The 22,829-nt window shown below is 36.1% G+C and overlaps 1 protein-coding gene across 1 annotated transcript in view; it reads right to left on the bottom strand.

The window, feature by feature from the left end:
• Positions 1 to 18,181: 18,181 nt before the first annotated feature.
• The window catches only part of LOC311093930 (uncharacterized protein), a 28,118-nt gene continuing 23,470 nt past the window's right edge, over positions 18,182 to 22,829 (bottom strand). The window contains exons 10-12 of the mRNA XM_084131604.1: positions 21,988 to 22,179; positions 19,949 to 20,122; positions 18,182 to 19,485 (exon numbers count right to left, since the gene is read on the bottom strand). Of these exons, the coding sequence (XP_083987730.1) occupies positions 19,479 to 19,485; positions 19,949 to 20,122; positions 21,988 to 22,179 (373 nt within the window). The 3' untranslated portion in view covers positions 18,182 to 19,478. The remainder of the gene's footprint in view (positions 19,486 to 19,948; positions 20,123 to 21,987; positions 22,180 to 22,829) is intronic.

Raw genomic sequence — 22,829 nt, 5'->3', positions numbered from 1 at the left:
GAGTTCATGTTGAAATAACTATTAATTCAGGTATTAGGATATGATTATTCATGTGCTGTTATTGTAAAGGGTTACCTAAGATATATATGAATTTCTCCTATTACAGTATTGCTTTGGTACGCAAGCACATGCTAAACTCATAAATATGATCCTGTTTTATCAGTGTAATGATTGTTGTGAGAGTGACTTACTGAACTGATCTGGATTCTTTAACCACAGGCATCAGCTTCTGAAGAACTTCATCTGGTCTATTTTGGGCTCCAATAAACTTTCTAAGCTCAAAAACATCCATCTTCTGCTCTGATGTCAGCAACACATAAACCAGAGCTGACCACTGTGAAGAGGAGAGTTTGGTTTCTCCTATTCCTCCAGATGTCAGATAATGCTGGATCTCCTGCATCAGAGAATCATCACCCAGTTCATTCAGACAGTGGAACAGATTGATGGATCTCTCTGGAGAGCGATTCTCCCTGATCTTCTGTTTGATGTACTGAACTGCTTTCTCTTTGTTGTAGGAGCATCTTCCAGTCTGTTTCAGTAGTTCTCGTAAGAGAGTCTGATTGGACTCCAATGAGAGACCCAGAAGGAAACGCAGGAAAAGGTCCAGATGTCCATTCTTACTCTGTAAAGCCTCATCAACAGCTCTATGATGCAGCTCAAATAATGAAGGATATTTCATCTGGTTTAAGATTTTAGTAAAGAAACCTTGTTTGGTTTTATCAAACACATTTTTGTTCTTATATGTAAAGTAAATGTGTGCATATAGAGCTGCTAGATGTTCATGGATGCTCAGATGAACAAAGCAGAAGACTTTCCCCTGATACAAGCCCAACTCCTCTCTGAAGATCTGAGTGCACAATCCTGAGTACACTGATGCTTCTGTCACATCAATGCCACACTCTCTCAGGTCTTCCTCATAGAAGATCAGGTTGCCTTTCACAAGCTGCTGGAAAGCCAGTTTCCCCAGTTTGAGAATCATGTCTTCTTCATCTTTCACTCTCTTCTCATAGTCCTTCTCATGTTTGATGTTGGTCTGAATGATCAGGAAGTGTGTGTACATCTGAGTGAGAGTCTTGGGAATCTCTCCTCTCTCTGCTTCACTCAACATCTCCTCTAGAACAGTGGCTGAGATCCAGCAGAACACTGGGATGTGGCACATGATGTGGAGGCTCCTCGAGGACTTCAGATGTGTGATTATTGTATTGGCCAGACTCTGATCACTGATTCTCTTCCTGAAGTATTCCTCCTTCTGTGGCTCATTGAAGCCTCGTACCTCTGTCACTCGATGGACACACTCAGAGGGGACGAGATCCGCTGCTGCTGGTCTGGAGGTGATCCAGATGAGAGCAGAGGGAAGCAGATTCCCCTCAATGAGGTTCATCAGCAGCTCGTCCACTGAGGCTGATTCAGATATATCACACAGTTTCACTTCGCTCTTAAAGTTCAGAGACAGACGACACTCATCCAGACCATCAAAGATGAACAACACTTTATATTCATCACTGGATATTTCCATTTCTTTAGTTTCCGGGAAAAACACATGAAGAAGATCTGAAAGACTGAGTGTTTTGTCCTTCATCAAGTTGATCTCTCTGAAAGGAAGTGGAAATATGAGCTGGACGTCCTGATTCTCTTTCCCTTCAGCCCAGTCCACAATGAACTTCTGCACAGAGACTGTTTTCCCAATGCCAGCGACTCCCTTTGTCAGCACAGTTCTGATGGGTTTGTCTTGTCCAGGTAAATGTCTAAAGATGTCATTGCATTTGATCGGTGTGTCCTCTGTTGATGCTCTCCTGGATTGTGTCTCAATCTGTCTCACCTCATGCTCATTATTGATCTCTCCACTTTCACTCTCTGTGATGTAGAGCTCTGTGTAGATCTCATTCAGGAGTGTTGGGTTTCCCTGCTTTGCTGTTCCTTCATACAGACACTGAAACTTCTTCAGCAGATTTGATTTAAATCTGATTTCGACCAGGGAAAGATTGACAGATTACAACATGAAGAGATAAGTTTTAGTAAAATAACAACACTCTCTAATTAAATAATTAGACAATATCACACAAGCAACAGTGCTGTTGGTCTATATATCAGTAAAACTGTTATTTGGCCGTTTGGACAAGCCTCTGGGAATTGGATATTGATAATTTTATTATTTGATTTTTTTCTCAATTCAAATAAATCTGGAAATATTTGAGATACATGAACATTTTGTAGGGAAAAACCTCTCATCTAATGCAGTAAACTATACAGTGGATCTGCTTCACTTGGATCATTACTATAATATTAAAGGTAAGAATTAGCAACAATGTCCAAATTATTTAATTCAACTGAATTCAGACAGAATAAATCAACATTCAATTTAATCTGAAAATCTGAAGGCCGGTTTAATGAACTCAGATAACCTGCAGCTCCTGAACTTCCTGTAAGAGTTGAGAGGCTCTGATAGTCTTTGAAATAATGATGGTAACAATAATCAACTCTTTTTAATAGAAAAATAAATGACCTGATTCAATTTTCACACTTTGACGCAAACACATTTTAGTTTGAGTTTCTAATTTTTAATTATTTGCAATTATTTTATTATATTACTGTATTTTTAATTAAGAATATAACTGAAACAGATTTAAACATACATTAAATAATGAATACATCCCTAATAGTAATGTTATTTGGTTCACAAGCTGTTTTATCTCTCCATGGTTGAAACATATTTCAGTGAGTTGTACTGTATATTTCAACATATATTCTTGTGTTCATGGTTCATTCATGTTTATTTCATGCTATAACTAGCAATAAAGATATGATTGGTTCTTGCTGCCGTTTAAAGGAAGGGTTGATAAAGCGTCTGATAAAGAATCTGTCATTCCACATTAAAGAGCGGCAAAACATATTTATATTTTGTGATTAAATTAAACGAATTTGAAAGCGTACACCCTGTTTATAAAATGTAACAAAAGTAACAGTGCGATAAGTGAACTTTTAGAAAAGTTTTATTTACTAATCAACTGAAAAAAGAATAGATTAAAAGATCAATCTTGGTAAATGATCTTCAGATTGTTCAAATGAAGAATGAATCTATATTTATGACCACCGCTAAAAATCATGCTGATATTCAGACCAACAGCAAGACTGCATGAGTGTTATAGCTCTTGTAACAATACTTCAATAAACAAGAAGTTAACTTGCGTTAAAAGTGTTGCTAGTTACTATTTACTATTATTAATAATGGATAGTCTGAGTACAAAGAGTTACTATCAGGATGAGTCTGTCCAGACAGAAATGTTGTACCTCATTTGAGTTGATTTTTGTCTCCTCTTAAATGTCATGTTGTCCATAGACCGGTCACTCTTCATGGACACACAGCTGGACTCTGGAGCCTGTGATCTCTGCTGGGGGAATCCACTTCAATAGAATACAGACAAGAATATATATAGTTCATTTTACATGGATAGATTGGTCTCTATATGAGGTTTATCTACACTTATCCATCCGTCTATTCAGGTCTTGCAGTCTCTACTAATGAGCTGATGAGCTGAAACAGGTGTTTTATATGAGGGAGACATAAGAAAATGTGTAGTGGTTGTGTTAGCGGCTCCAGAGAAGATCTGGGAAGAACTGATCTAGTCTCTCTAGACAAAAATGTTGTACCTCAGATCTGTTGATGTGTGTTTTCCTTTAAATGCTATTGGATGCCCCATAGACCAGTCACTCCTCATGGACACACAGCTGGACTCCGGTGGGTTTGATTTCTGTCTGCAACTTTGGCTTCAATAGAACAGACGATTTAAAAATAACAGATATGACATAATAGACAAGAATTCATATTTCTGCACTGTAAAAAATGATCGTGATTTTAACTGTAAAAAGGCCATAAAAATGCTTCTGTAACGATTTAAGTCCACTGGAGGGAAGTAGTAGTGAGAACCCAAATGCAGTTTATTCCAAAACGTGATCAAACATATGACGACGCATGGAACTCAAAACAAGAACATAGATAGTGATGGCAATTTCAAAACACTGCTTCATGAAGCTTCGAAACCTTTACAAATCTTTTGTCCCGAATCAATGGTTCGGAGCGTGTATCAAACTGCCAGAGTCGCGTGATTTCAGTAAACGAGGCTTCATTACATCATAACTGTTTCGCAAAATTTCAATGGTTCACCGCTGGGGGCGATGATCTCTGTCAACCCATGAATCAATGAACAAGTGTCTGTGGGTTTTACCTGATCTCTGATCAGTTTATACATTTGTAGACGTATTAATTAGACATTAGTATAATTAAAATGAATAATGGTCGTTAATAGTCTCTAATTGACTAATTGACCTGTTAGCTGAGCCATTCATAACAAACCCTGACATTTGATAAACAGAACATATAGACACTTGATAATCTTATTAGATAATTGCATTTGAAAGATTTTACTTTTTTTTTTAAAAATCCAATAGATTTGTAAAAGGTGTTTTCATACATATTTGGCCTAGGTTTTTTGTTGCATTTACACTGTTCTGGCCACTAGGAGTCACCGTGGAGACGGGTGTCAGATTGTTTCGAAGCCTCAACACAATACGGCACATTTGCTTAAACTGTTTCAGTGTTACACGAAGCTTCGATCTGCCTTTCGATCTTCGATCTGCCTTTTTGCCGAAGCTTTTTTTTTTTTGCCCGTTTTTTGTTGATATCTTTCAAAATCCATTGCATTTAAAGGGATAAACTATTTATTGTACAGCTTAATTTGACCAAAGACATTAATATATGCTATTAAACCAGGCTGAAGCTCAAATTATTTTAAAGTTTTTATTTGAATAAATAATTTAAAAGGCACTTTTACAAATATTTACCAAAATCAGAAAGATTGAACATAGGTGCTACAGTTTTTCTTGAGAGAGGGTGTGTGTCTTTGTCTGTGTGTGTGTGTGTGTGTGTGTGTGTGTGTGTGTGTGTGTGTGTGTGTGTGTGTGTGTGTGTGTGTGTGTGTGAGAGAGAGAGAGAATGTGAGAGAGGCAGAGAGACAAGGAAACAGAGAACAAATAATGTTAGCCTATGCAATCATATCTTTGTGTAGGCTAGTTGACAATAACAGTGTAACAAATTCATAACGGTGATTCCAACACTTAAATATTGGGTTAAAATAAATCAAACACGTAATGGATTCTCCTTGCAGATAAATACACTCACAGAATAATTGCACTCACTCACATCCATACACGATAAATACCACAGGGCTGTCACTGCTGTCGCTGTCATCAGAGGATGACACGTCTCCAGATCCAAAAAAATCACTGACTAGCCTGAGCCACTCTTGATGACCAGCAGCAAAGCTTAGGTTAGAAGCCTCCAGTGAGTTCAACGCTTTTGGCGACTTTTTGGCGACTTTGCTCTCTTTTGACAGCGACATTTCTCAAATTAATAATATTTAATCTTTCTGAGGAGATCTGCTAGCTTATTTACACTGAGCGCTACGAGTCTGACAGGAGGATGGCTGGACCAATCGCGTGCCGGTCAGTCGAAACGGGCTTCCCATTGACAAATGGGAAAAGCAATATTCATTTCCAGCGAATTTAGTAAAACTTTGTAAACTTTAATAGTCATTTAAATACCTTTACTCAATTATCTGGACTACGAAACTTTAGGGGATTATTTTTGAATGTCTGTTCTTTGAAATTTAGCACAAAAAAAATTATTAAAAAAATCTATTATTTCATTTTTTTTCCACATAATCGGCCCATATCTTAAAATGGAACGTTGCGACTTCCGACTCATTTTGCCAGATCGGGTCACATTTGATGACCAGCTGACCTTCACAGATCACATTTCAAAGACAGCTCGATCATGCAGGTTTGCACTGCACAACATCAGGAAGATCAGGCCTTTCCTAACTGCGCATGCAACACAACTTCTCGTCCAGGCCCTGGTCATCTCTAGGCTTGACTATTGCAATGCTCTTCTGGCTGGACTTCCATCATGTGCAACTAAACCTCTACAGATGATCCAGAACGCTGCAGCTCATCTAGTCTTCAACGAGCCCAAGAGGGCCCACGTCACTCCTCTGTTCATCTCTCTGCACTGGCTACCTCTCGCTGCTCGCATCAAGTTCAAGGCATTGACGCTTGATTACAGATCTATCACAGGCTCAGCTCCCTCCTACTTTCACTCACTCCTACGAGTCTACATCACTACCAGAAGCCTATGATCGGTCAAAGAGCGACGTCTCGTGGTTCCATCACAGAGAGCCACAAAATCACTTTCCAGAACTTTCTCATTCACAGTTCCCTGCTGGTGGAACGCTCTCCCCACCCTCATCCGGAACGCAGAATCCCTGACAACATTCAGAAGACAGCTGAAAACTCATCTCTTCCGTGAGCACTTAACCGCATAAAAAATAAAATAATCCTTTCTCCTTTAAAACCTCGGTTATCAGGCTTATGCTACTCTGAACAATGCCTGAACTTCGGATTTTGAGCACTTCTTGCGTTGTTTCTCGCCTCTCCACGATGACTTGCTAATAATTTAGTCCTAATTTGTAATTCGCTTTGGACAAAAGCATCTGCTAAATGACTAAATGTAAATGTATCTGTCTATCAAATGTTGTACCTCAGATCTGTTGGTGTGTGTTTTCCTTTAAATGTTAATGGATTCCCCATAGACCGGTCACTCTTCATGGACACACAGCTGGACTCCGGTGGGTTTGATTTCTGTCTGCAACTTTGGCTTCAATAGAACAGACAATTTAAAAATAACAGATATGACATAATAGACAAGAATTCATATAGCTAATTTTACATGTAGATAAACTTTATATAGACTATCTATCTATCTATCTATCTATCTATCCATCTATCAAATGTTGTACCTCAGACCAGTTGATGTGTGTTTTCCTTTAAAGGTTATTGGCTGCCCCATAGACCGGTCACTCTTCATGGACACACAGCTGGACTCCGGTGAGATTGATCTTTCAGCCTTAAACTGACTTTAATAGAACAGAGATAACAGAATAGAGACAAGAATCAACTTGGCTGATTTAACATGAAAATAAATCCCACATGAGAAGATTGTCTAAGATCGTATACCATACCATACCAACTTTATTTGTTAAGCACTTTACAACAACCAAAGTTGACCAAAGTGCTGTACAGGAAAATTATGCAAAGTTACATAAAACGACATAAACAGGCATACAAATAAATGTATGTTGAAGAGTGATGAGACTGTCCAAGGATAATGTCATATATCATCTAGCTGTCTACTGTATCTGTGTGTCTTTGGACAGTGTTTAAAGACCCTGAGTGTCTCCAACTACTGTATATCCAGCACCAGAATATGATAGAGACAACAGATCACGGTAATACTTTAGAATTCTGATCCGTCATTAATGAATAATTACACAGGAACAAATGAGTAATGCACTATTAATATTCTAGTAACTATTAACTAGCAAGAAACTCTGATTAACAAATTAGTAAGTAATAGCGCTTAGTCGAGTGTGGTAGTTCACTATTAGCTAATCAGTAACTACTATTTTTTTCATACCACACTGAAGACTACTAAGAACTACTATATACAGGTTCATAATTAATGTGAATAATGCATAATATATAATTAATTCTAAAGTGAATGTCATGATAACCCACTAGTAATGAATCAAGTGTTACTACATAGTTAAAAAGGAACTACTATTTATTTGGATCAGTATTCTAAAGTGAAAAACATGATAACTATCTAGTAATAACTGAAGTCACTTGTACGCTTTTGAGTTTTTTGTACGGTTTTGGATAGTAATAACTCAAGTGTTACTACATCCTTCTAAAGGAACAACTAATTATTATCCAATAGTAGTTCCTTCTTAAGGATGTTTCTTGCTAGTTAATAATAATGTTAATAGTACATTACGCATTTGTTCCTGTGTAATTATTCAATAATAATGGATCAGTATTCAACAATGTTACCAAGATCACTATACCAACCCTGGCAAACACACACAACACCCTGTTATGTGCAGAAAATGAGTCTTCTATAACATTAAGATCATATGAAGACTAAAGTACCTGAATCCTGGAGAAGAATCTCCATGTCTGAATGTGTGTGTGTCGTCCATCATTCAGTCTTCATGGAGCTGCTCGGGTAAGAGATCAGAAACACTCATTCACACACACTCAAATACAATACATTACAAAATTATTACAAAATACAATACATTACAAAAAGTTTTTTTTTTTCAACAATCTTGATTATATATGTATTGAAGAAAAAATAAGTCTCATATTTCTATTCTCTTTCCATCATGACATTTCCCCCATTATGTTATTGGTTGAAAAAAACTGTGATAATGATGAATTGCAAGAATATGATAAATACTTTTTTTTTTTTAAATAAAATATTACATCTGGTGTGTTAGTATAAAACTCACAACCTGGAAAAATTATGAAGAATTTACAGGACAGTAAAATAATTTAAGAAAAAAAAAGAAGATCATTATACTTCTGGTGTATAAGTTGATTTGGGATCATGTAAATTAATTTGCAAAACTTGCAAAACTTGCAGGGCTGGGTTTCCCGAAACCTTCTTAACGCTACGTCGTTCTTAAGTTACACCTTAAGCTGTACCTTATCGTTAATACGTGTTTCCCGAAATGTTCTTAGTTAAGTATAGGCTACCTTCTGTAAGTCATACGTTCGGAAGGTTGGTCTGGACCACTATTGGCTTTACCTTATCACTGTTGCAGGTCTATACGAATATAATTCTAAAGTTTTAATACACCCAGACAGTGTTCAATTAGGCTAATTCAAGTGTTTTCATGCAAAGAATAAAATTGTCAATCACACTGATTGTTGTTAGAATTTTAATTATATTATTATTATATTATTAATTTAATAAAAGAGCGCTTTTAAAGGCCAGTGAAAGCATAGGCTACTGTCAGTTAAGTCCTATTCGGACGCTAATATTGTTTCTGATGGGCTCGTCCGGTATTGTAAACATTTACAGGGGTAAATCGGTGATTTTAGTGCCGTCCGAATCCATAATATCAGTGTTTTTTCTCACCCAACCCGCGTAAAAATCCCTGTCCAAATTAGTACCTACTGTTTTTTGACAAACAGGTCGTGTGGTAATTTAATTGCCGTCTGAATCCACATCTCTGAGTTTACAAGAAGAGATTCAAAATTCACTGTTTAAATCCTTTTTGATCACTGCCGAGCACCGTACGTAAGATGTAAACTTTTATTACTGAAATGTATGATGATGTATCACAAAAAAAAAAAATTTATTCAGGACTTTTTTTCTGATTATTGAGGCCCAAAATGACTGAATTTCCTGCTGCTTTTCCAAAACATTGTTTGCGCTGAATTTTGATAAGCTAATGTCACTTTACCCGCTCATGTTAACATTTTAGCATCATTTTATGTCTATGAGCAATAGAAATATCATGTCTGAGCAGACGGAGAGGGTTGAAACACGACTGGACAATGCTCTTCTACTGGACCCACATATACTGAAATAAATGCACTTATAAACTATAAACTGTTAACGTGGCTATAGCATGCAATATTTGTTTATTTCCCTAATAAAATGTTTACATTTTCTTGAAATGTTTAATTAAACAGTTTAAAATCATTAACAGAAAAAATTCAAACAATGTAAACTGATTTCCATGTTTGCTATTTCTAGAAATCCTCCTCATCTGATGTTATTCTGGTATTGAGGTATTCAGGTTGTTACAGAACTCTTTATACTGGACATTGATTTACACAGACAATTATAATCAAACTATATGTCCAACAAAGACAGTAAGGATTTGAATAATAAGATCAAGAACTTCATATTACATTAAGAACTTTAACTATGATACTTTAAGTATTTCATGGCTGCTTAAGGTAATGAAAGGCTTTATGCGTCTCACCTGAAGACTCTCCTTGATCAGAATCAAAGGTTATAGACACAGATTCTCAAATCCCTGCATAAGCAGCTTTAAACATCACGAGTTGATAAAAATATGGAAGTTGGGAAATCTAGTATCACTTTCATTCTGGTAGTAAATCATGGTTGCCAGATCTGCTCTAGCTCATATCATCCGTTTCATACACAGTTCAGTTGAGAAAAGCTAGTAGTGCACCAGTTCTGACAATGTAAAAATGTAAAAACTTGCTAATATTATTATTTTCATACACAGTTACATGAAATTGTGGCTGTTTGAATCGAAAAACATAAGCTCTGCAATATATCTTAAAATCAGCTCTTGCATCTCCTATGATTCACAGACATGACTCTAGTTTTCATTCCAAAGTGCAAGAGAAATATTATTTATATTTGGCCCAAGAAAACTTGTAAAATCAACATTTACATATAAACTTGTGCATTTTTAAGCGCAAAATGTCAAACAAAAACTAGGAAAGCAATTTTTATTTTTATTTTGTGAGCTTGACTTCTTCTTATTCTTATGCAACATGATATTTAAAATACAATCATTCTTTTTTTTCCCCATTATGGTTTAAAAAAATGAGAAAGGAATGGATGAAAAACTACATGGACCAAATGGAGATTGATGAATATTGGAGTGATGAAGGCATTATAAGTTTAAGTATTTTAATTAAAGAATGAATAAAATCTGCTCATACCAAGTCAAAACTTAAAGGTTATTAATAATAACATTAAAATTACAAAATACCAAGACATTGTTAAATCTCAGTAGCAAATTGAGTTTGACATTGAAGGGTTACAAATTTAAGAATCTATTTCAGATATGCTTCCTTACATAACATCACGGTGAAGAATACTGATTTTAGCATTTGAGGTTTTAATTTAGATTATAAATTATAACTTACTTTTCCTTTGTAAGTTAAATGAGTCAGATCACGGAGACGCTAACCTATTGTCTTTAATGGTTCTTGGAGCAAGAGCCACAGTCCAGACGTTGAATCGTTTGGCTGATTGGATTAGCACATATGCATTTGAGTGGTTATGCTGATTAAATTGAGACTGCCGGTCTGGGGCGGGTTCCTTAACCTGTATACTCATTTACATGCTTTGTTTGAATTTGTCTCCACCTTCAAAAGTCCCTCCTCCTAAAATGCCTATAAGACACAATGTAAATTTATGTACGTCAGATCATGTTGGAAGTACTACAGCAACGTACAGCGGAGTTCTCAATAAAGAATAACTTCCGTTGAACGCGATCCCAACTGTCTCCTGGTCTCTGCTTCGATGAAAGAAAACTTTACAACAACATGAATCTAGTTCTTACTGTGGTGATCTGATGGCAGATAAAGATGGTGATTGAGGGATCAGTCGTTCTTATACAGTATATGAACTTGCGACACTTGCCACAATGCATATTTTCTACGACTTTTCACAATTATTTTTTTAAACCAAAATAGGTGCTGCATGTTAGATGTACTTCAAGAGTATAAAGTATAATGTATAAATAAATGTAAATGTTTTCCATCTTGTGGTTATGATATGTGATGATCATATCGGTCTCAGATGGGGATGGATTCATCATCTAGTGCAGACGTCAGCAACCTAAGGCACGCGTGCCAACACTGGCACGCGGAGGCAGTGCGAGAAGTGTATTTCATTCAGATAAAGTAGTCTACCTGCATACAGATCTACATTTTGATGTAATAATTCCTCGTAGTAAAAAAAGCTTATTTTATTAAGTTAGAGATGCACCGATTGATCCGCTGGTGGCCGAAATCAGCCGATTTTCATGTGATCAGCCATAACCGGCGACCGGCCGGTCAGTCTGACATATGCCGATTTTATGCCGGTCAAATGCACTCGGTCTCGGGCTCAGCATGATTACCATCGCGCAACACCAGCATCACATGTGCACACGGAACGCACATGTTGAAAAATTACGGCCGTTTCACGCATATTTTTTTCGGCGTGCATGTTAATCAATGAGTGCATTCACACCGGGAGCAGCGCGTGAGCGCCCAACAGGAGCGTCGCGTGAGCAGCAGTGAAGCGAGGGTTTCGCCGCCTAGTCTATTTTGTCTGCGCTGCTCACGGTCAATTAAAGTGAAAGCACACATTTGATTGACAAAATAAATATGATTTCAAACAAAAGTGCCTAAAATGCACAGAATGTGCATGTCTAGTGTGTTTTAACAAGAACTGGATTAGGTTATGTCAGAAAAGAAAATGAAGACTCAAAAATATGTAGGGTGAATTCAGGTAGAGTGGGACATCAGGTTGAGTGGGACACTTAAGCTTTTGGGTACTGTAAAGGGTTAATTTTGTAAGCCAATCACAACAATTGTTACTGTGTTGTAGCTGAATGTCTATTGGATATGAAATAAAGGTTGTGATTGGTGTGACATCAAAGATGTGGTCCAGTTGTTATTTTTCAAATTGCTTGACTCCTGAGAACTCACGTTAAGCCACCCGGCAAGTGTAAATCTATTTAGAATAATAAGGTTGATAATTCTGCCACTTATGATGTAACAATAAAACTTTTGCTTTTACATACATTTATACTGTATGTGTATTAGATATTAATAACAATGAACATCTAACTGTTTAAAATATTTGTGAAAATTAGATTCACAGCACTGTCCCACTCAACCTGACAGTGTAAGGTTGAGTGGGACAGTGCATTTCAGGTTGAGTGGGACAGTGCTGTGAATCTAATTTTCACAAATATTTTAAACAGTTAGATGCACATTGTTATTAATCTCTAATACACAGACAGTATAAATGTATGTAAAAGTAAAAGTTTTATTGTTACATCATAAGTGACAGAATTATCAACCTTATTATCCTGAATTACCCTGAATTCAGCCCCCCATGCCTCCACACTCACACTGCGCCACCCTCACCTCCAGATGACTTCATCTTTCTCGGATGTGTTCACTGAAGTTGTTAAAAGGTGGTAAAAAGATGTAGGCTTAATGACAGTTCCATTCACTGAATGTAGAGTGAAGTTTACAATGTTGCAATTTTTGCATTAGTTCAAGAAATGCATTTTTAAAAAATCCTTCCAAGTATTAATTCGTTTGAAGCTCTCCGTTGTTGTATTTTGCGCTTCATAATGCGCCAGACATTTATGTATTCTGGTTTTATTTACGTTTTACACAACATCCCAACTTCATTGGAATTGGGGTTGTATTTCTCATGTTAATTTTAACCATAAAATAGTGTCCCACTTTCCCTAACAAAGTGTCCCACTCAACCTGATTGCTTCCAGTTTGCTGAAGAGGGTGTCAGATGGTGTTTAAAGATGAACAGTTTGTTAATAAATACATAAATTGGGAAAATTTCACCATAGTGGCCTTCATTACAATCTATTTAAACAAAACACATACAATTTTAATACATTCTAACTGATTTAGGTTGTTTAAAATGCAATTAACCAAAAAGTGTCCCACTTTACCTGACTTCACCCTATATAAAATCTGTTTAAACTTGTTTTTATTATTCAGTTTGGGTAAAAGGATATGATATTTTATAATATATATATATATATATATATATATATATATATATATATAATATATATATATATATATATATATATATATATATATATATTTCTGTGTGTTGTAAAGTGGTTAGAAAAAAATAAATCGGTATCGGCGCCAGGTCAAACTGAATGAAAAATCGGAATCGGCCTAGAAAATTGTAATCGGTGCATCTAGGAGTTATAAATACTATCTAAATCTAAAACAAATTTCAAGAGAAATATTTAAATTTCTGTACTATTTCTGTGTAAGCCATTATGAAAATGTAAAATGTTTGTGTATTTATATGAGTGTGTGTGTGTATATGTATAGGCCTATGTATGTATGTATGTATATATATATATATATATATATATATATATATATATATATATAGGCTATGTGTGTGTTGTGGCACAGTGATGAACTCGGAAACTTAAAAATGGCACTTTATGACAAAAAGGTTGCCGACCCCTGATCTAGTGTCAAAGCTGCTCAGATCCTGGAGAACATATTAGCGGAGCCCTTTTCTGCTCTTCTTTACTGGAAAGATCTGCAGATGAAAAATACACACATTTGTGAATAAGTCTTTTTTTAATCACTGGATATAGTTTTCATGCTAGCTCAAGAAAATAGTTTAAAATATCTAATATTTATCACATGGGATTGTAAGTCATTTGAGAATATTTGTGTAAAGTGTGTAATATCTGCTCTTTTCTCATGTGAAACTGTGAGGTGTTCTGAACACGACATAGAGACAGTGCAGTCGAGCGATAGTGTCCCCCTGAACCATGTCATCCAGGCATATCGAGCCCCGGGACAAAACATCATCTACAGAAAGAGAAAACATCCCAACATCACTATCAGCATCAGAGAAGCTCAGAGCCGCAGTAGTCAGCTGATGACACATGGTGGCGCTGTTCTACAACAAAACACATCAGCATTAAAATACACAGTGGAGGACAGAAACACTGGAGCTGACAGCCAGTCCAGCATTAAAGAAATATTATGTTTCACTCAGATATTTTTCAGCAGCTTCAACTCTGTTTGAGAGCTCAAGATTGCAGGAACAGGCCAATGATGAACTGGGGTGTGTTTCCCGTACAACGACGTAACTCGCTGGTTCACTACCATAGTATGATGCATCGTTGAAGAAATCAACTAGCTAGTCACGACTGTTTCCCGAAACCGTATTGTCGCAAATTGGTCGTTCAACCCATAGAGGTGCCATGCCTGATAATGCAGCCGTGAATGACAAACTCTTCCTGCTTTACTTCTTCTTATATCATTTGTGGTTGTCAACAACCTTTGTTGCATTATCGCCATCGTCTCAACTGTAGTGTGAAGCACTGAAAGGATCAGGAAATGGATAAAAACAGCCCATAATATTACTTATAATGTCCCCATGCATGCATAAAGCACTTCAACTTGTCTATCTAAACCTTTTTCTTTGAAATGTTTTAATACTAATCTATAATTTTGCCTGTCCAGATTCTCCAGAATCAGTTTTTAGCAAACTAAAGGTAGGCTATAGTTACACAGCTCTTCAGTTTTGTTCTAATTCATTTTTATATTATGTTTTATAGTGTAAAAGACCTTCTCAGCGCAATCAAAATATATACATCTTCCTGTTGCAGAGTTTCCTATTGTCAGTAAAGTATAATTTAAGCCACAAAGTCTTACATGATGACAAGTAATAAAAGTATTTTCATTTGTATTTTTTAATAGCTTTCAATACTGTTTTTGCATCAAGCAAATGTAATTCGTCTAATTTCATGTCATGACCTCTTTAACCCTTTCATGCACAGAGGTCACTACAGTGGACAGCTATTAAAAAAGCATTTTCTTGAATTTGCACGGGTTTTGTTTGCATAGTTGCACATCAGCCTCTTCAGTGGACCCTGGTGCAACATCCTATACACTGCAACCAAGCAAGCCGTTGTGTGTCGATTTTCTCCCCCTCCAAACCAAGATGGCCAATGGTCAGTCAGAAATGCCAAGTTGCTCCGGAATATCCACCCATTCCTTCTATCCTAGGAGACTCTTGTAGGTAAAAAAAAATATTGCAGCATCAAGCAAGTCCTAACACAGTTAAACTTTGCTTGTTAGATCAAAAAGTAATCTGATTATGTAATGCACATTACTTGTAATTAATTACTTTACTTGTAACATCAAAAAAGTAATCTGATTACGTAATGCATGTTACTTGTAATGCGGTTGTAGAAATTTCTGATGGAATCGCGTCCTCATGTTCTGATATCAAAGATACACGAAGTTCAACCTGTATGAAGTTCAATTGCCTTTGCACTATTTCACATTTATATTATTTGTATATATTTTATAGTTTTCACATTATTTGATATAATTTTTATAAACTGATGATTGATATAAACAATTTCACAAGAAGTTATCGAGAAGTTAATTTGCTCGCATGTTATCGTCTTTGTTTCCATAGCGACGGAGTCTTGAGGACGTGTGTCGTAAACGCAAGTTTTAAAAAAATAATCACGTCGAGCTCACGTCCGTCCTTTGAATGCAAGAGGCTCTCCAAATATAGATATGAATGGAAAAAAAGTTAACAATTGGTCTATCTTTTTAATAATGTATTTTGAAATGGAATTTGGTAATATTGTAGTTTTGTTACTTTTTGTGCTATTTATCTTAAAAATTTAGAGCAGCACAATGTCTGATGGACTTTACAGTCGTATTGTTATGTATTACGTGTTTAGGATAAGTCTTTTTCATTACCTCACTGTGACTGAAGTTGCTGATTATCAGATATGTGTGAATGTGAGCAGTTATGTCTTATGAGGGCAGATATTGTCATTTTTGCACTGTTTGTGAATTGAAGGAATATGCAATTAAGCAGTAAGCAAAATTTATTTAATATTTACTATAAAGTATGCAGTTGATCCATTCTATTGTCTGTATATTTAAATGTGTAACTTAATAAATAACCTTTCCTGCTTTAAAAGTTTTGAGAATCTTCCCTTTCATCACAGATGTTGTTAAAAGCCAAAAAGGTGCCCTGTAAAACCTGATAAGTTACGGTAACTCAAACCATTTGAGGAAACTGATTGCCTTAAACAGTTTTTTTATTTTAAACCATTTAAGAGTACTGTAAATTCATATACATTGAGTTAAATTCACTTATATTTTAGTGTTGATGTTACGTCCAATGTTATCATATGTCTGGGGTTGTTGTTTCTCAATTTTTTTTCCCTTCATTCTTTGAGAACTTAGTAAATAGAGTATGATAATGCAATAATGTCGCACACATTTGACTGTCTGTGTTTTAGTTACAGGTTTAGATGTTAGTCTGACCTTCTCTGGATCAGCTGATGGAGAATAAAGAGCCTCTACAGACACAATCACATTCAACAGAATCAACAGACACAAACCCACAGTGATCATCACACACACATGTGTGTGTAACTTACAGAATGATAAGAATGCCATTTTTCTGTTCTGGTTGATAGACCTGTTATTAAACGGGGAAGAGAAAAGAACAGGTGAGACTTGTAACGGTCAGCAGCTGGAGTGCCCTTGAGGGCCACCAGAGGGCACTCCACAACAGACTATTGTCATTCCCTCACAAACTACATTTCCCATAACTCTCTGCCTGGACTCATCATCCCTGATTGCATCCACCTGTGTCCCATTACCTTGTTTAACTCACCCTATTATATAGCCTGGTTTTCACATTAATTCCCTGCAAAGTCTTGTACGTGTAACACTGCATTCCTGAGCATTTCCACTGTTTTCTATGTTTCTGGTTTTCCCGTTCCTGTCTCACCCTCTGGTAGTGATGGTGAAATGAAGCTTTGTGAAGCACTGGGGCTTTCCCCCTCGACTGTATCTCAAAATGGTTCATTACTCGAAGTTTTTCAACACGTTGCACACTAACGACATCTTGTGGTCAAAAGGTGGAAAAGCTGCCTTTCTGTCCCAGAAGACCATTTTTTTCCCATTTTTTTTCTTTTCCCATTTAATAAATCACTTTGTGCTTTGTAAACCACAAAGCAATACAATTAATTCTCATAATTCATGTGTTAGTGTTGATGTAGTTCTTATACAATGTATGAACAAACAATTGTATGAATTCATTTATGAATCTGCTTTGATCTACAAATGCAGCCTTATTCACATAAACTTTAGCCTCAGTCCTGATCCTACGAGTTCATAGGCAAGGCTCATGTAGGCATATATAATCAAAATAAAAGAAAATTGGGTACTATACGGTTATCCGGACCACACGATGGCCTACCCCTAACCCCGCCCCTAAACCTACCCGTCACTGGGGTTAAGACCAATCAGGGATGACTATACAGACACGGGACTAAAAGACACACGTGTGGTCCGGATAACCGTATAGAACCGAAAATTGTGTGGAATGGTGAAGTGCTTGTGAACTGGGGAGCTAACATCTTATTTTGTGGGTAAATTAATAAATTAAAGGTTTTTTTTATTAAGGATCAGGACTTGTTCAACAGTGTGAGGGCTAAGTCTATTTCTTTTTATATTTACTACTACCGAAGGGCACGACGCTTTTCATTTGACACTTAAAAGTGGCGATGCATCATTGCTTTTAAATAAAAAAGAATTTAATTGTAAATGTTACTACAATCAAAGGCATTTGAATATGTTTGGTGGGCTGAATTACTCAAATTAAGTCATTAAATAAATATTATATATGGAGATGTCTGTAGTACAGCGTTTGCAGTATAAATGTCACTTCTGTAGAAACAAAAGTCAAGTAACCTTTATTTATACAGCGCTTTTTACAATACAGATGTTTTCAAAGCAGCTTTACAGAGATAACAGGAAAATAATGCAACAAAGTTTGTTCCTGCTGTACAACAGATCTAGAAGAAAATAATACCATAGTCCATCTTAAGTAAGTTCAGTGTTGATTCATTTCTGTTGTAAAAAAGTTATTACTTTAGTTCATTTATCTATACAGCCGCTCTGGAGAAAACCGTGATGTCATCGTCCAGCTCAGTTCAGTTCTCATATAATGGTGTCAGATCAGATCAATAATATTGTTGAATATTAAAGGGTTAGTTCACCCAAAAATGAAAATTCTGTCAGTAATTACTCACCCTCATGTTGTTCCAACCGCGTAAGACCTTCGTTCATCTTCGGAACACAAATTAAGATATTTTTGATGAAATCTGAGCCATGTCTCACTCCTCCATAGGCTTTCAGAGGGACCGAAACTTGCTGGCCTCGTAGTGTTTTTGCGCTGCGCGTCTGTGTTGCACGTCATCACGCATCACACACATGACCGGCGTCGGCCAATAGTGAGCCTACGTGGTGACGTGTAACACAGACGCGCTGCGCAAAAACACTACGCGAACCAACTAGAGGTCCAGAGAGAAGGAAATGAATAGTGGAATAAAGTCGTTATTTTTGTTTGTTTTTGCGCACAAAAAGTATTCTCGTCGCTTGATATACTTAAGATTGAGCCACTGGAGTTACTTGGACTATATTAAAGATTTCTTTAATAACTTTTCTGGGCCAGCAAGTTGGCTCAGATTTCATCAAAAATATCTTAATTTGTGTTCCGAAGATGAACGAAGGTCTTACGCGGTTGGAACAACATGAGGGTGAGTAATTACTGACAGAATTTTCATTTTTGGGTGAACTAACCCTTTAAGTGTCCTCAACTAAGCAAGCCAGAGGCGACAGTGCAGGAACTCAAACTCCATCAGTGACAGAATGGAGAAGAAAACCTTGGCAGAAACCAGACTCAGTCGCTCAGTTCTCCTCTGACCAACGAACAAACAGTGTATGATTATGATTCAGGCATTACAGGTCAGAGGTCAGATTGGATCTGAACATTCAGAATATGTATCCAGTTCATCTGGTTGAAGATTTCCTGGTTTGACTTTGGATGAAGGATTGGATCATTCTGTAAAGTTACACACACGTGTGTGTGATGATCACTGTGGGTTTGTGTGTGTTGATTCTGATGAATGTGATTGTGTCTGTAGAGGCTCTTTATTCTCCATCAGCTGATCCAGAGAAGGTCAGACTAACATCTAAACCCTGTAAGTAAAACACAGACAGTCATATGTGTGCGACATTATTGCATTATCAACTTTAGAACAACTAAAAGAAACTACTTAGATGATTAAGTGAGACATTATAATATAATACTGAGATACACGATTGTTAAAGCTTATCTATAATCCTGTATGACTGTCCTCTTTCTGTGTCACTGGGTCAGTTTTATTTATGATAAAGAATCTAGTGATAAATATTTACCATTATATATTTTATTGCAATTGACATTGACAATGATAAAAGCAAAATATTGAATTGTTTGAAATAAAAAGAAACTTGAAGATATTTGATTGTTGCTATATAAACTCTAATGAAAAAAATAAATAAAATTAAACTCTTATTAAACATGTTTTTAGTGAGTAATTCACCATCACAATGAAAGTAAACTAATAAACTAAATTAACTTTCAATTAAAATATGAACAGTTTTATTCATCACTACTCACAGAAGTGTCTGCAGTTTATAATGTGGATCTTTCCTCAGATCAGAAAGCAGCTTGACTCCAGAATCTCCTACTTTATTCCCTGACAGATCCAGGTCTCTCAGGTGTGAGGGGTTTGATTTCAGAGCTGAAGTCAGAGCAGCACAACCTTCATCTGTAACACCACAATCCCTCAACCTGTAGAGAACAATGACACTCTTCAGTCTCTCAGTTCAGGATCTACAGCTCAGATCAGCAGAACTTCACAATCAGAGACTTAATCCACGGCACCATTAACAGGTCCAGTCTAAGGTTCAGACCCGCTTCTACAAACTGCTTGAGTAGTTAGTTTCCATATCATAAAAATTGCAAGAATATTCAATAACACTTTATTTAACAGTGTCCTTGTTACATATGTTACATGAACTAATAACAGTAAATTATGCATAATTGCATGCAACTAAGCCTCAACCAAATCCTAATCCTACCCTAACCCTATAGTGAGTACATGCAGTTGCTTAATATTATTCAGTACTTAAATATATTGTATAATTACATTGTAACAATGACACCTTAAAATAAAGTGTAACCGAATATTATTTTTTTATGCAAATGTAGCGGGTCCCGGCTAGGTCTCCGCTGGCAGATATATATATAATCCTCTCCTAGGAGTGCTCTGGAAATATATTAAATATTACAGAGAAATCAGTGACGCAGGAACACAGTTGCTCATTCTCCAATGACTCGGATTATATTTATTTTCAACTTCAATTTAACTTTGTATCTGCAATCATGAGTTGTTTTCTGTTATTTTTGTCTGCTTTGCATTTAAGCACAGGTTATATCCATATTTGGATAACATGAAGCAATATATTCTTGAAAGGTCTGTTTTCACATAAATGTATACTCACATATTTTACAAACATTAGCTTATCAAAATTTGTATGAAACCAAAAACAAACATTTTCCATTTAAATCACTTTGGTCTATCATCAATCATTATCTGCACTTTTCTCTTTAACATCAGTCATCTTTGTTCTCTTATCAAAAGAGTATTTTTGTAATAAATGGACATTTTATAAGTGTTCACTTTATACAACAGGATAATTCTCATGTGCAGTTAAGTTTTGTCACATTTACACTATAAGAACTCACACTTCAAAAGTAACATCTCTGCCTCATAACTTTGGCACTCAGTTCTATGAACTCTGTATTATTGTAATATTAACACACGTGCGCCCTTAAACATGGTCGCAGCCGTAACTGGTCTTATGCTGTACATTCACATTAACTTTTTACCCTTTAAACACATATAGCTGTTTTCCACACACGCTGAAATAACCCACAAATGCCCCGAAGCCATAAGAAATAAATAAAAAACAATCTGCGGGCATCTGCCGCCATTTTCTCAACTGCGTACTGTCAATTTGAACTGTTTACACACTTGACATGTTTTTAGCTTATGGAGCACACTTCACTGGGGATTCATATAAGCTTATAAACATCTGGAGTCACATAAAAGGTGTGTAACTGACCTGGAAATATATTAAATATTACAGAGAAATCAGTGACGAAGGAACACAGTTGCTCATTTTCCATTGACTCGGATTATGAGCTCATCTTGCCCTGCGCATCGCTAAATGTCCCCGTGTGACGCTACTCGCGATTACTGCCATGTGTCCATTTTAGGAAACACATGTCATTGTGTGCTTTTTCCGTACCCTCTCATTAATATTCAATTATATAAATCAGAATAAAATAAAATACTATTGCAATAGAAGGAAAGGAAACAAAAAGTAATAATCTCAACAAAACTTATTATGTGAGTGTCACACAAATACCCCAAAATCATCAACATATCTGTATATGAACACGGCTGTCACATCTTTACATCATCCAGTCATGTTTAATCTATCATTAATATTGTAAAATGATGTCAGACACATTGGAAAAAATCTAATGAAAATAAAATCAACATGTACATTAGTAAATTTTTTTTGTATGGCAGTCATTATTTACCATTTAAATAGAGGACTATGTTGGGACATTTTATAAAATCTTACCACAGTTTCTCCAGTTTACAGTGAGGATCCTGCAGTAGATCAGAAAGCTGCTTGACTCCTGAATCTCCTACTTTATTCCCCACAGAATCATTCTTAAATGACAGATCCAGTTCTCTCAGGTGTGAGGGGTTTGATCTCAGAGCTGAAGTCAGAGCAGCACAGCCTTCATCTGTAACACCACAATCCCTCAACCTGTAGAGAACAATGACACTCTTCAGTCTCTCAGTTCAGGAAACACTGATATAAATGATAAAATATATATGAATTTCTCCTTTCTCCTCAACAGATTTGTATATGAAAGCAGTTGTCACCTCTTCACATCATCCAATCATGCTTATAACTATTGTTGTGGAAAATATGCAATTGTCCTGTTACATGTATGCCTTTTTGTAATCTAGTTAACCTGTAAATAATAAACCTATATTTAATTGAAACTAAGAAGCTCGTCTACCAAAAGTTTTTGATTTCTAAAATACTGAACTGAACAGATCATGAAGAAGTCTTCTGACCTATAGATTGTGAGAATGAAAATTCAGATGCTTATGATTTAGGACAGATTTGATGTACTTTCCCTAACCTGAGAATAATCAAAATAAGGTTAAAGGTGTCTAGAAATACGCACCATAAAACACTATCAAAATCTATTAAAGATAAAATGACCTCAGAAGCTTTGGAAAGAATCTACTGAAGATTAAACATCCTTTTCAGTTACTTGATGGTAAACTTTTTTGGTATATTTCTTTTTTGTATATCATTCATTATTCACCACAGAAGAGAAACACACAACATTGAGAGTATTAAATCATGTTTGATTCAAATTCAGAGTAGTTATTTATTCTTAT

The sequence above is a fragment of the Abramis brama genome (genome assembly GCF_963993115.1).
Source record: "Abramis brama genome assembly, chromosome: 12".
In the NCBI taxonomy this organism is placed as follows: Eukaryota; Metazoa; Chordata; class Actinopteri; order Cypriniformes; family Leuciscidae; genus Abramis; species Abramis brama.
This window is presented reverse-complemented; position numbering and strand designations above follow the sequence as displayed.